Below are 14002 nucleotides of genomic sequence, written 5' to 3'. Positions count from 1 at the left end.
CATGTTAAAAGCAGATCTGGAATGTGTTTGTGAGCTCTGATTAGTGCCAATGGACTGGAATTTATATATTTCAAACAACATACGATTGAATGCTCCAAAGGAGTTTCCAGTTAAAAGTACTACAATTTGTTTTCCTCTCCAAAAGTTATACATAAGAGGAAATAAATAGTATCAATTGTATACAGGGGTATAACTTAGATGTTCAAGAATCCTTTGTCTGAATCAGATGAAACTTAACCCTCAAAAATAAATCACTAGCTGGGCACAGTAGCACAACAACTGTAATTCCAGTGTCTTGGGAGGCTGAGACATGAGGATCATGGGTTCAAAGTCAGCCTCAGCAACTTGGCAAGGCCCTAAGTAACTTAGCAAGATCTCATCTCTAAACAAAATATAAAGAAGGGATGGGGATATGGCTCAGTGGTTAAGCACCCCTGGGTTCAATTCCTGGTATATATAAATAAATATATAAATCACTAGCAGCTGAACTCAATGGCACACACCTGTAATCCCAGCAATTCAGAGGCTGAGGCAGGAGAATCACAAGTTAAAGGTCAGTCTCAGCAACTTAGCTAGGTCCTAAGCAATTTAGTGAGACCTTCTCTCAAAATAAAATGTAAAAAGGGTTGGGGATATGGCTCAGTGGCAAATGCTAAAACATTCTTATTTTTTTCAAAACAAGTCATCTAATACTTATTAATATTTAGTGTATCCAATTGAAAGTTAAAAAATAAAATGACTAATTAGATAACACCAATACCACATTTCCTTTATGTACTCGATATTTTGTCATTTTTGAAGATGGCAACTAAAGCAAGAGTTTATGATTGCAATAATCCCACGCCATTGGTCTAAATGTGTGGCTTTATTTGGAACTATTACCACACATTTTCCAAGACTAAAGAAACACTCCTTCTGGGCAAAATCTTGTAATACTCTCAAGGGCAGAACAATGTATTTAAAAAAGAAAAATCATTGTTCTTGGTGCAATCCTCTATACCAAAGAATGAATGGGAAAGAATATCCTTATGTGCAAGTGACTTCTGATGGCTGGCCTCTTTGTCTGTTCAACTGTACCTTTTATTTCTCTGTTATGATCTATTTTGTGACTATGAAGTCAAAACACTAATAAATGTTTTTAATCTATTGATCTTCAGAATTTGTATAAGTCAGACCTTGAATGGATGAAAGGCATTGGCTGGGTTCCAATTGGTTCCTTGGAAGTTGTTAAAGCCAAGAGGGCCACAGAAATACTGAGTGATAATATCTATCGTCAGCGTCCACACACCCTGAAATTCACCAGTATAACTGACTCACTGGAGCAGGTGCTGGCAAAGAACAATGCTTTAAACATGAATAAGGTGAGTGTTTGGTCCTCACTGTCTGACATCAGAAGTTACCCAAGGACAAGGTAAAAAGTCTGACACTCTGTTCATTTCAAAGGTTGCTGTAAGATTTATGACACCTTTTAAAATGATTTTCCACTATAATACCATTTTTGCTTAGTGCTACTTCAAACCATGAAAGTGATATTAAAAATACTGTGCTTCCACATAATGGGGGGGAGGGAAGGGTTAGAGTTAGGGTTAGGGAGGGGGGCAAGTATGGAGGAAGGAACTACTGTATAGAGGGTAAAGAGGGGTGGGAGGGGTGGGGGGAAAGGAAAAAATAACAGAATGAATCAAACAACAACAACAAAAAATAAATAAATAAAAAAAAATAAAAATAAAAATACTGTGCTTCAGTTAATTCATAATGCTTTACTAGGCAGATATTTAAATACCACAACCCAATCATAATTTAAGAACTGTTAAAATTTTTAACAGTTAAATTATTTAAGAAATTTATTAAAGAGCAAAAGTAGGAATTTATATACAGTTCCAATAGTTTTATTTTTACTTTGTATTCAAGAGGGATGACTGGCACAAAATCAAAAGAAAAATGTTTGTGAACACCAAAATAATTTTTTTTCATTTTCTTTTAAAGCGCTTATATACTGAAGCCTGGGACAATGACAAGAAAACAATCCATGTCATGCCTGATACACCAGAAATCATGTTAGCCAAACTCAACCGAATAAATTACAGTGATGTGAGTATCTGTGTTTTTGTGATGCACTATAGTAACTGTTTCATTAATAGGATGTTTTTGCTTCCTTTTTTTTTTTTTCTTTAGTACTGTGGTTTGAACTCAGGTCTTCATGTATGGTGAGCAAGTGCTTTATCACTGAACAATATCCCCAGCTTTAAATTTTTTTTTTTTTAATTTTTAGACAGGGTCTTGCTAAGTTGCCAAGACTGGTCTCAAACCTGCAATTCTCCACCTCAGCCCCTCAAGTAGCTGGGATTAGAAGTGTGCACCACCATGCCCCCAGCTCGTAGTGAAATGTTTGACTAACTTATTATACATACTCCAAACCAACATTGTTGGTGAGAGTTCTCCCTTGGTTCAATTTTACATCTGTGGTAGGTCTGCCAGCCTATCAGGAAATAGGATGAGTATGCACTTGAAATTATAGCTAGAGAAATTAGCCAAGAGAAGGAAATAAAAGAAATAAAAAATAGGAAAGTAAGCAGTCAAATTATCACCACTTGCAGATAATATGATCCTACTTAGGAGGCCCAAAGAACTCCACCAAATGACTGCTACAGCTAATAAATTCAGAGCATCCAGTGGCACACACCTGTAATCCCAGCAGCTTGGGAGGCTTAGGCAGAAGGATCTTGAGTTCAAAGCCATCCTCCTCAAAAGCAAGGTGCTAAGCAACTCAGGAGACCCTGTCCCTAAATAAAATACAAAATAGGGCTGGGGGTGTGACTCAGTGGTTGAGTGCCCCTGAGTTCACCCTGGTACCCACCCCCAAAAAAGATTCAGCAAAGTATCAGGTTACAGAATCAACATACAGAAATCAATAACTTTCTTATATTCCAATAATGAATCAGCTAAGAAAGAAATCAGGAAAACAATTCCATTCACAATAGCCTTAAAACAAAACAAAACAAAAACTCTAGGAATAAATAAACCAAGAGGTAAAAGACCTCCACAATGAAAACTATAGAACACTGAGGAAGGAAATTGAAGAGATAAAATGAAAAGACTTCCCATATTCATGGATAGGCAAAATTAATATTGTTAAAGTGGTCATACTACCAAAAGCAATATACAGATTCAAAATACCAATGATATTCTTCCTAGAACTAGAAAAAAAAAAAAAACAGTCCTAAAACTTATTTTGAATTTAGCCAGAGCAATTTTAAACCATAAAAGCAATGCTAGAAGCATCACATTATCTGACTTGAAATCATACTGCACAGTAGTGGCACAAAAACATACATAGAACAATGGTGCAGAATAGAAGACAGAAAAACCCACGTATCCACAGTCATCTGGTCCTGACAAAAGTGCCAAAAATATACACTGGAGAAAAGTCAGTCTTTAACAAATGGTGCTGGTTATCCATATGTAGAGGAATGAAACCAGACCCTTATCTCTCACTCTGCACAAATATCAACTCAAAATGGATCAAAGACCTTAGAATTAGACCAAAAATTATGCCACTCCTAGAAGAAATAAAAGACAAGATGGAAATACTCCAACATATAGGCACTGGCAATGATTTTTTTTCTTAGGACCCCAAAAGCTCAGGAAATAATGCCAAGAGTTAGTAAATTGGATAGCATCAAATTAAAAATTTCTGTACAGCAAAGGAAACAATTAAGAATATGAAAAGAGAACTTACAAAATGGGAGAAAATCTTTGCTGCCTTATGGGGAAATATCCTAATAGTAATTACACTCTTTTTTGTTTGTTTGTTTGTTTCAGTTGAAATAGTTTTTATTGTAAGCCTTAAAATTTCTTTTTGGTAATAACTTTAAAAATGCTTTCCTAATTATGGGAGAATAGACCCAGTTAGTCCAGTCCAACAAAAGGAAAACATTACAGCTTAAGATATACCAAGGAAAGTTAGTGTACTGCTTGTTTGAAAGCAAACAATTATATAGAGAAATTACGATATACACATACCTTAATTGAAAGGAAGAAAAAAATAAACTCTTCTAGTATCAGGAGAATTTTCCTGGCATTGTTGTTATCATTGCCACAGTGACTGATATTATTCTTTGAACCAAACACTGTGTGAGTGCACTGTAATTCATGCAGAAGAGGTGAGAGTTTTGTTTGTTTGTTTGTTTGTTTGTTTCCTGGAGAGAAGGATAATCTACCTCTGGCAATGCTGCAGCTTTGGGCTTTGGGATAATAGCAGTGTAGTCATGTGATCAGCTCTGCCGACTGTCATAAAATAAGAATGTGACATGTTTCTACCATAGAAAATAATTCCAACATACGCAAGAAACTTACACAAATGTCTATTCCTCCTTTCTCTGGTTCCAGTTGATTAGACCTACCTTTAGGTCCTGATGATTTTGAGACCTTGTTATTTGGGTATTGCACTGAAAAGAAGATAGGTGAGCTATTGCTTTCAGGGCCTGAGTGACAATGAGAGAAAATGACATTACTTAGTAGCATAATAAGTAATTGATTTCATAATGCTTGGGGAAAGGGGCACAGTAAATATATGCATGAGAGCAGAGGATGCCTCGGGCATATCAGCAGAAAGGAGAGAAAGAGCACAAATATTAGGGAATAGGATACCTTGGAGGGGGAAAATGATAATTACACTCTTATAGGTTTCTCCTACTGATTAGTATGGGTATCAGGTCACTACAGTCAGCCCTTCATATTGGCAGGTTCCACATCAGTAGATTCAACAACTGTGGATAAAAAAAAAAATTTTTTTTCTTTTTAGATTTACGTTTGTACTGGATGCAGTGGTGCATGCCTGTGATCTCAGCATGTTGAGAAGCTGAGGCAGAAGGATCATAGGTTTAAAGCCAGCCTCGACAACTTAGCAAGGCCCTAAACAATTTAGTGAGATGCTGTCTCAAAATAAAAAAATTAAAAAGGGCTGGGGATGTGGTTCATTGGTTAAGCGCACTGGGTTCAATACCTGGTACCAAAAAAAAAAAAAAAAAAAAAAAAATGCATCTGTACTGAACATATATACAGACTTTTCTCTTGTTATTGTTCCCTAAACCATATAGTATAACAATTATTTACATAGTATTTACATTGTATTAGATGTTATAAGTAATCTAGAGATGATTTAAAGTGTCCAGGATGATGTAAGTTAAATGCAGATCTGTGCCATTTTATATAAGGGATTTGAGCAGCCAAGAATTTTGGCAGAGGAGAGGAGAGCGTCCTGGAACAATCCCTCATGGATACGTGGTCAGCTGTATTTTATTCAACAGCTATAATAAGCAGACAGTAGGTGGGAACTCAGGAAGTTGTTAACCCCTCTATCATTTTGCTGCTTCAATATGTTCTGTTTGTCATTTAGTGTACCTGCATGGTTAGATAACTACACATGATGATAGTCCACAGCAATGAGAAAAAATAAGGGCAAAAAGTTGAGATTTTAGTAAAATCAAATATCAATTTTTAACACTCCCTGTTCTTTCTCCTCCTTTAGTGTTAAGATGACCATCCTTTACATTATGATGATAACTATAAATGGTTGCTTTTACATGAACTTGTTTAGCAAAATAAAATTTTGGCAACCAAATGCTGATTTACCCCCAAAATTTTCTGAAATTTACCAGTCAACAAAAAAATCCCAAAGTTTAGAATATGTGCCTTAAAGTCCTATGAAGTATAATTTGTAAACCCACCTGAGTGCTTGACTTCGTGGATTTTTTTCCAGTAGTTTAATGAGAACAGAAAAATTAACAAAAAGAACCAGCGTCGCCTCTTATGAAAGTAGTGATGACTGATGGCTCTCTTTTCCACAGAAACTCTATAAACTTGCTCTGGAGGAGTCCAAAAAGGAAGGCTATGACCTGCGGCTGGATGCGATTCCAATCCAAGCAGCCAAGGCTTCAAGAGATATTGCTAGTGATGTAAGTTGATAGTTTTGAAAGAAGTATTTTTTATGCAAAGATGTTGACAAATGGCAGCTTTTAGAGTTTTTCTTCCCAGAACTTTAGTTGTCCCTACAGGTCTCAATTCCCTCTTGTGATTCCCCCCACACAAAGTTGCAAATTAAAAAGGAAGGAAGGAAATCAGGGTCTAAATACTATGCCCATTGTACCTGTGAATCCGTCAAAGATAGAGACACATTCTTTTTTTTTTTTTTGACCTTCAGTAAATATTTATTGCTTGTTGGGCTTATATATGTCTGATACATAATATTGAAATGAAAATTATATAGATTATAAAAACTTAGAAATTAGTCATTGACTCATACATGCTATGCTTTAGTCTTAAATAACAAATACATAGCCAGTTTTTGTGGAATCTAACCAATTGAGTGAAGTCAACATCCCACATAAATAAATACTATGAAAAACGAAACAAAACAAAACAGTAATGAAATAGAAAACAGTAAAAATATCTAGGTGGCTTATCAGTTTAAGAATAGCACCAAAATTATACCCAGGGAATGTTACCATTTAGGTTTTTTTTTCTTTTCTTCCCCCCCCCACCCCTCCCACCCCTCTTTTCCCTCTATATAGTCCCTCTTTCCTCCATTTTTGTCCCCCTCCCACCCCCCATTATATGTCATCATCCGCTTATCAGCGAGATCATTCGTCCTTTGGTTTTTTGAGATTGGCTTATCTCACTTAGCATGATATTCTCCAATTTCATCCATTTGCCTGCAAATGCCATAATTTTATTATTCTTTATAGTTGAGTAATATTCCATTGTATATATGTACCACAGTTTCTTTATCCATTCATCAATTGAAGGACATCTAGGTTGGTTCCACAATCTGGCTATTGTGAATTGAGCAGCTATGAACATTGATGTGGCTGTATCTCTGTAGTATGCTGATTTTAAGTCCTTTGGTATAGGCCGAGAAGTGGGATAGCTGGGTCAAATGGTGAGTCCATTCCAAGTTTTCTAAGGAATCTCCACACTGCTTTCCAGAGTGGCTGCACTAATTTGCAGCCCCACCAGCAATGTATGAGGAGACACATTCTTAAAAAAGAAAAAAATAGTTTTGTTTTTGAGCCTCAGAGTTGGGCATCCATGATGCTCAAACATCCCATTTGTTTGTGAAATTAAAGAGATTGATACCTCAGGTAAATCAACCAATATAAATGTGAACTCTTTCCCACTACTTCTGTCTATTATGAAGATTAATGATGGATATGTCTGTGTTCTCTTACTAAGATGACCCTAACAAGAACAAACTGTGAAATAAGTGAAGCTTCTTTGCAGTCCCCACTTGCCTCTTCTCTCTGCTCCTTTTCTTCATGTGAGAAACACCTCCTGAGGGTGTCCTTGTCCCCACTGTGTACCAGGCCTCCCCAGGGCACAGATCCAGACTTCTGGAAGGGCCTGTGCCTCTGACTTACATTCTTAGGTGCCTTTGGTTTCATTTTTTCTATTTCAGTTTCCAGTTGTTATGCTGGAGAAGCCCATATTGTGATCATCTCATAGTAAAATGGATATTGATGTTATTCTTGGATTTTAAAAGGAGATTTTCTTAACCCCAAGATGCGACTCTGCTGGTCAAAGTTTAGTGTTCACAGGTCAAATAAGGGAGATCTTTCCTGGTGGAACATAAACTATTTACATGTGATGTATATTGTTGGCCAGGGAATTCACTTTCAATTCTAATAATAAGGAAGGTATTTTAAAATATTCTTTTCTTTTGATTCATTGTATACAAATGGGGTACAACTTTTCATTTCTCTGATTGTACACCAAATAGAGTCACACCTTTTGTGTAATCATACGTGAACATAGGATAATGATGTTTGTCTCATCCCATTATCTTTCCTTCCCCAGCCACTCTCTCCTCACCCCTCATTTCCTTCTACACAATCCATCCTTCCTCCATTCTTCCCTTATCCCTCCCACCTCCCCCTTATGTATCATCATCCACTTATCAGAGAAAATATTCAACCTTTTGGGGATTGGCTTATCTCACTTAGCATGGTATTCTCCAGCTTCATCCATTTACCTGCAAATGCCATAATTTTATTCTTCTTTATGGCTGAATAATATTCTGTTGTGTATATATACCACAGTTTCTTTATCCATTCATCTATTGAAGGGCATCTAGTTTGGTTCTACAATCTAGCTATTGTGAATTGAGTGGCTATAAACATCAATGTGGCTGCGTCACTATGGTACGCTGGTTTTAAGTCCTTTGCATATAGGCCAAGGAGTGGAATAGCTGGGTCAAATGGTTTCATTCCAAGTTTTCTAAGGAATCTCCATACTGCTTTCCAGAGTGGCTGCACCAATTTGCAAACCCACCAGCAATGTATGAGTGTACCTTTTTCCCCACATCTTCGCCAACACCTCTTCTTGCTTATGTTCTTGATAATTGCCATTCTAATTGGGGTGAGATGAAACCTTAGGGTAGTTTTGATTTGCATTTCTCTTATTACTAGAGATGTTGAACATTTTTTCATGTATCTGTTGATTGCTTGTAAATCTTCTGTGAAGTGTCTGCTCAGTTTCTTAGCCCATTTATTGATTGGGTTATTTGTATTGATTGGGTTATTTGTAAGCAAAATAAAAGCAGGAATCAATAAATGGGATAGATTCAAACTAAAAAGCTTTTTCTCAGCGAAGGAAACAATTAATAATGTGAAGAGAGCTTACAGAGTGGGAGAAAATCTTTACCATAGGCACTACAGATAGAGCGCTAATCTCTAGAATTTATAAATTTTTTTTTTTTTTTTTTTTTTGCAGTGCTGGGGATCGAACCTAGGGCCTTATGCTTGCAAGACAAGCACTCTACCAACTGAGCTATTTCCCCAGCCCCTAAAATATTCTTAATGTTAAACATTTTTAGAAAAAATAACCATGTATTTTATTTGTTTTTCGATATTGAGGATTGGAACCAGAGGCCCTTCACCACTGAGCTACATCCTCAGCCTTTTTACTTTTTATTTTGAGACAAGGTCTCACCAATTTGCTCAACCTGGCCTCAAACTTGCAATTCTCCTGCCTTAGCCTCCCAAATAGCTGGAATTACAGGTGTGTACCATTTTGCCTAACTTCTAACATGTCTTTAAGTAGATTTTCCATTAGATTGTACAAGAGTTCTACTTTTAGTTGTTAAGGAGCCAGCCATACACCAGATAGTGTAGTTTAGAGAAAGGGGAAAATATTAGGAACAAGAAGCTCTCCTAGGCTCAGCCCTGACACGTACTTGTGATGTGATCTTTGGTTCCTATTTTATATAATGGGGTTGATGATATTCACCTCTCTCTTTCCTGATAGAAGCCCAGAGGGTAATACAAAGACACAGTGTGTGTTTTTAATCATTAGACTCATATTACTTTTCTATCTCCAGTACAAGTACAAGGAAGGCTACCGTAAACAGCTGGGCCACCACATTGGAGCCCGGAACATTGAGGATGACCCCAAGATGATGTGGTCCATTCATGTGGCAAAGATCCAGAGTGACAGGGAGTACAAGAAGGACTTTGAGAAGTGGAAGACCAAGTTCAGCAGCCCAGTGGACATGCTGGGGGTGGTGCTGGCCAAGAAGTGTCAGATCCTCGTGAGCGACATAGACTATAAGCATCCTCTACATGAATGGACCTGCCTGCCAGATCAGAATGATGTCATTCAGGCTCGGAAGGCCTATGACCTGCAGAGTGATGTGAGTGACTCTGATATACTTCTACCATGTGTTTAAAAGTCTTAATAAAGGGGGTTTTAAATGTTTTGTGCCATAGATTCAAATACTACCTTATTGGTATTGTAGCTCCATGTTTTCATCAGGCTCTGACTAGTCACTTTTGGAAGAATAGTAACAGTAATGGCATTGTTTTAAAAAAAATGTTTCCCAAAAAATATTCAATAAGAATTGTTATCCTGATTTATGAAAAAATTCTTCTATAGTCAATTACTTAAGTTCAAGGAATATTCAATAAGAATTGTTATCCTTATTTATGAAAAAATTCTATAGCCAATTATTTAAGTTCAAGGAAGAAAATGAAAGGGATAAAATGCCTTTTTTACTTGAATTCTAAGACAGGAGAAGGAACTTAAATGAAAGTAAAAGAAATGTATTCTTTGACTTAGAAACATGCACATAGAATCATATGAATAAAAATGCCATTTTCATTGTCCCCAGAAAACACATCAGTTCACAAATGGTTGATCACTAGCTTTCATCCTTTGCATATATCACATGACTGGCTGTGAAGGCTACTGCCCATAAGATAGGAACCCACCGAATTCTAACAGTATTATTCCCACACAAGGATGAGTGGAGAATCACATCAGAGAATAAACACCTTGTTTCAGGAGGCAGGTACTAATTTCCTTAAAGTGGTTTTGTGTCACTGAAATAACATTATTAAAGAGATTTTATGAGTCTTTAAAAAGCCAAATATTGACTACTTTCAAAGACAAGGCATTTGACCCGCTATTCTAAACAAAGTAAGGCAATCCTGAGGATCTTCCTAGAAACTTACACAAATAAGTTTCAGAATTATAAATTGTCTTTATATGTTTAATCAAGATTGAGCTATGTGTGGTGGCACAGGCCTGCAATCCCGGCAACTTGGGAGAATAAAGCAGGAGGACCACAAGTTCAAGGCTAGCCTGGGCAGTTAGACCCTGTCATTCATTCATAAATAAATAGAAAACTCAAACTCAGGCACCAGGATCCTTAGGTAATATCTAAATATTTGGCATTATTTCATTTTCAGGCTATTTACAAGGCTGATCTTGAATGGCTGAGAGGCATTGGATGGGTTCCGATCGGCTCTGTTGAGGTGGAGAAGGTGAAGAGAGCTGGAGAAATCCTGAGTGACAGGAAGTACCGCCAGCCTGCAAACCAGCTCAAATTCACATGCATCCCAGACACCCCAGAAATTGTCCTGGCAAAGAATAATGCCCTCACAATGAGCAAGGTGAGTCCTCACCTGCTTCCTGTTGCCCCAGAGTGGTAATGGACTTGGCTTGTGGAGCAGAAAATGACACCAGGGAAAGGAGGTGGAATGGACCTGATTTTCATGCAGGCCTTCAACTGAGTTTCTGCTTGGCCTCTCTCTGACTCTCTACACTGTCTCAAACCATGCCCTCTAATTCCCTGTGTGCCTGTGAAAACACAGCCCCAAGTGATTTCTCCGAGTGCTGCACATGCCCTCCTGGGCTATCACCTAGTGATTCCACAAGTGCATCGCCTTTCCCTGCAAACTCCCCTAGGCAGAGCAGACTCAGGCTGTTGGTTTACTCTGTCCATCTAATAAAGAATATAAGCCAAGCAACATGGTGTTTCATAGTAGGGCTAGAGCCCAACTCAAATTAGTTGCTTTTCCAACTTAGGTTGTAGAAATCTACTTTAAAAAATGACTCTCTGATAGCAGAATTCAAAGTTTGGGGTATAAAACTCCAGAAGCTATTTTATTCCATGCTCATTAACAGCAACCACGAAAGTAATAATAGGAAACACCAAAAGGAAAAAAAAATTGAGAACCTACTGTGGTTCAGGCATTTTATATATATGGCTAATCCTTTAAAATATTCAAGAAAGAAGATATGAGTATTCCCCTCTTAGAAGTGAGAAATTTGAGGAGTTTTGTACCATTCTGAAGATTGCACAAGTTATAAAGAGTGAAGTTGAGTTTAAACTTGAGATAGACTCTGATGTCTCAGGATTCCTACTATATCATAGCTCTGTCACCAGATTTGCCTCTGAGGACCTAAAAGGAAGCTTGTGATTCACTGGATTTAAAGAATTCATAATTAGACCTTTACATTAGCTGTGAAACTGTTTAAATATTGCCCTGTTTTATTCTCCACTACCCTTTTCCTCCCCCTACCTCCAAATAACCTTAAAAGAATTGATTTTGTAGTTAAATTGGATGCTAACTGGATTTCACAGAAGGTTCTACTCTTCCCCACTCTCCTGTAGCATTTATACACAGAAGCTTGGGATGCCGACAAAGCCTCCATCCACGTGATGCCGGACACCCCAGAAATCCTGCTGGCAAAGAGCAATTCTGCCAATATCAGCCAAGTAAGAGATTTCCTGATTGTCATCTATGCTTTTCTAGAAGTCATTGAAATGCTTTCTCTACCTTAATGATTTCTTCTCTAAAATTGGCCTATTAGCTTCCTAAAACACTTTTATTTTCTGTTGTGTTTCATCTTCCACTAGAAACTTTATACTAAGGGATGGGATGAATCAAAGATGAAGGACTATGATCTGAGAGAAGATGCTATTTCCATCAAAAGTGCCAAGGCCTCTAGGGACATTGCCAGTGATGTGAGTACCTTCCACCTAACTCCCTTGGTCCCCACACTGCTGAATAATCCAACATGTGGCTGATGGACCACATATTCTAATTGCTCCCACATGCCTCTGGTCTTGCTTCCTATCTTGCAAGATCTTTCCCTCGTCATAGAGAAGAAAAATACGTTTTGTAATTTGCGTCGAAGTTGCTGCAGGGAAAGTTTTCATCAATGAAAATATATGATTATTTTTATTATAGTGTTAAAAGATAACATAAAATTGCCCAAAGATGTCAAAATGTTTGAGGTATAAAATCCTTGCCCATTTCATATTGTCTGTAATTCTCACCATAAGTATGGTCCTAAAACTAAATGTCTGAATCTGTATTTCTGGCAATTTAGTACAAATACAAGGAAGCATATGAGAAACAGAAAGGCCACCACATTGGAGCCCAGAGCATCGAAGATGATCCCAGGATTATGTGTGCCATACATGCAGGGAAGATTCACAGTGAACTTGAGTACAAAAAGGACTTTCAGAAGTGGAAGACCAAGTTCACTAGCCCAGTGGACATGTTGGGCATCTTGCTAGCCAAGAAATGCCAGACTCTGGTCAGTGATGTTGATTATCGCAACTACCTGCACCACTGGACCTGCTTACCTGATCAGAATGACATCATCCAAGCAAAGAAGGCCTATGACCTGCAGAGTGATGTATGTGACTTGCGCTTTGGGAAAGAAGGAATGAAAAGGCATAGATTTGTGAATTGTCCAGTATGCCTCTGTGGACAAAAAGCCATGCATGGCATAGCCCGGGCAGGGTGGGGAGACACCATTCACATTAATATAAAACTCCTATTTAGGCATTATTGCATGGGAAGCAACATAGAGAGATGAAGTCATGTCCTTTATTTCCTGGTCTTGATTCAAAACTGTTTTCTTATGTCATTTGTAATTTCTGGCAATGAAGATATATTTCAAATAAATATAAAACAGTTGAATATTTTTAAAATAATTGCCACTGTTATGCCAGATTCAAATACTAAATAGTATTTCATTCGATCAGTTATTACAGGATTAAAAATGCAATAAGATTCAGTAAATTTTTCCATTAAAATTTTTTCAATTACAAAACTTTTGGAAATATCAGATAATTATATCATGGAATTGTTTAATAGTGGTGTTTATTATTTGTGGCTCATAGAAACAATTTGGTTTTACAAATGACTTTTGTTATCAACATATAAACCTAGATCATGTAAGATCTTAGGGCTTACCTTTTTAGAACTACCACCTCCAATGCTCATTACCCACTCCACTTTATTTTTCAACTAAGGGCCGAATGAGTCCAACACTTGGAACAATGTTTTGTCTACTCTCTTTGTAGAGTGTGTATAAAGCAGACCTGGAATGGCTGCGTGGCATTGGCTGGATGCCAGAAGGCTCCGTAGAAATGACCAGAGTAAAGGGTGCACAGGACCTTGTGAATGAAAGGCTCTATAGGACGCGACCAGAGGCCTTGAAATTTACCTCCATTGTTGACACTCCCGAAATTGTCCTGGCAAAAGCCAATTCTCTGCAAATGAGTGAGGTAAGAATCATCTTACTACCAAGCTTTCATTTTTCTGGATTATGAGTTCAGATAATGGCCATGAAACTGAGTAAGTACATGCTGCCTTCAATGAATTACAGTGATGGGCAGATCTGAGAGTCACTGGACAAGTTTAGT

The 14002-nt window shown here is 37.5% G+C and overlaps 1 protein-coding gene across 29 annotated transcripts in view; it reads left to right on the top strand.

Moving 5' to 3' along the window:
* Window positions 1-14002, top strand: part of NEB (nebulin) — a 200464-nt gene that overhangs the window by 98531 nt on the left and 87931 nt on the right. For all 29 annotated transcript variants that reach the window (XM_079134469.1, XM_079134460.1, XM_079134459.1 and 26 more), the window contains 9 exons: window positions 1158-1361; window positions 1987-2091; window positions 5850-5957; window positions 9377-9688; window positions 10746-10949; window positions 11954-12058; window positions 12200-12307; window positions 12676-12987; window positions 13661-13864. In XM_079134469.1, coding sequence (XP_078990595.1) covers window positions 1158-1361; window positions 1987-2091; window positions 5850-5957; window positions 9377-9688; window positions 10746-10949; window positions 11954-12058; window positions 12200-12307; window positions 12676-12987; window positions 13661-13864 — 1662 coding nt within the window. The remainder of the gene's footprint in view (window positions 1-1157; window positions 1362-1986; window positions 2092-5849; window positions 5958-9376; window positions 9689-10745; window positions 10950-11953; window positions 12059-12199; window positions 12308-12675; window positions 12988-13660; window positions 13865-14002) is intronic.

This window comes from Sciurus vulgaris, assembly GCF_902686455.1.
Source record: "Sciurus vulgaris genome assembly, chromosome: 3".
Taxonomy (NCBI): Eukaryota; Metazoa; Chordata; class Mammalia; order Rodentia; family Sciuridae; genus Sciurus; species Sciurus vulgaris.
This window is presented reverse-complemented; position numbering and strand designations above follow the sequence as displayed.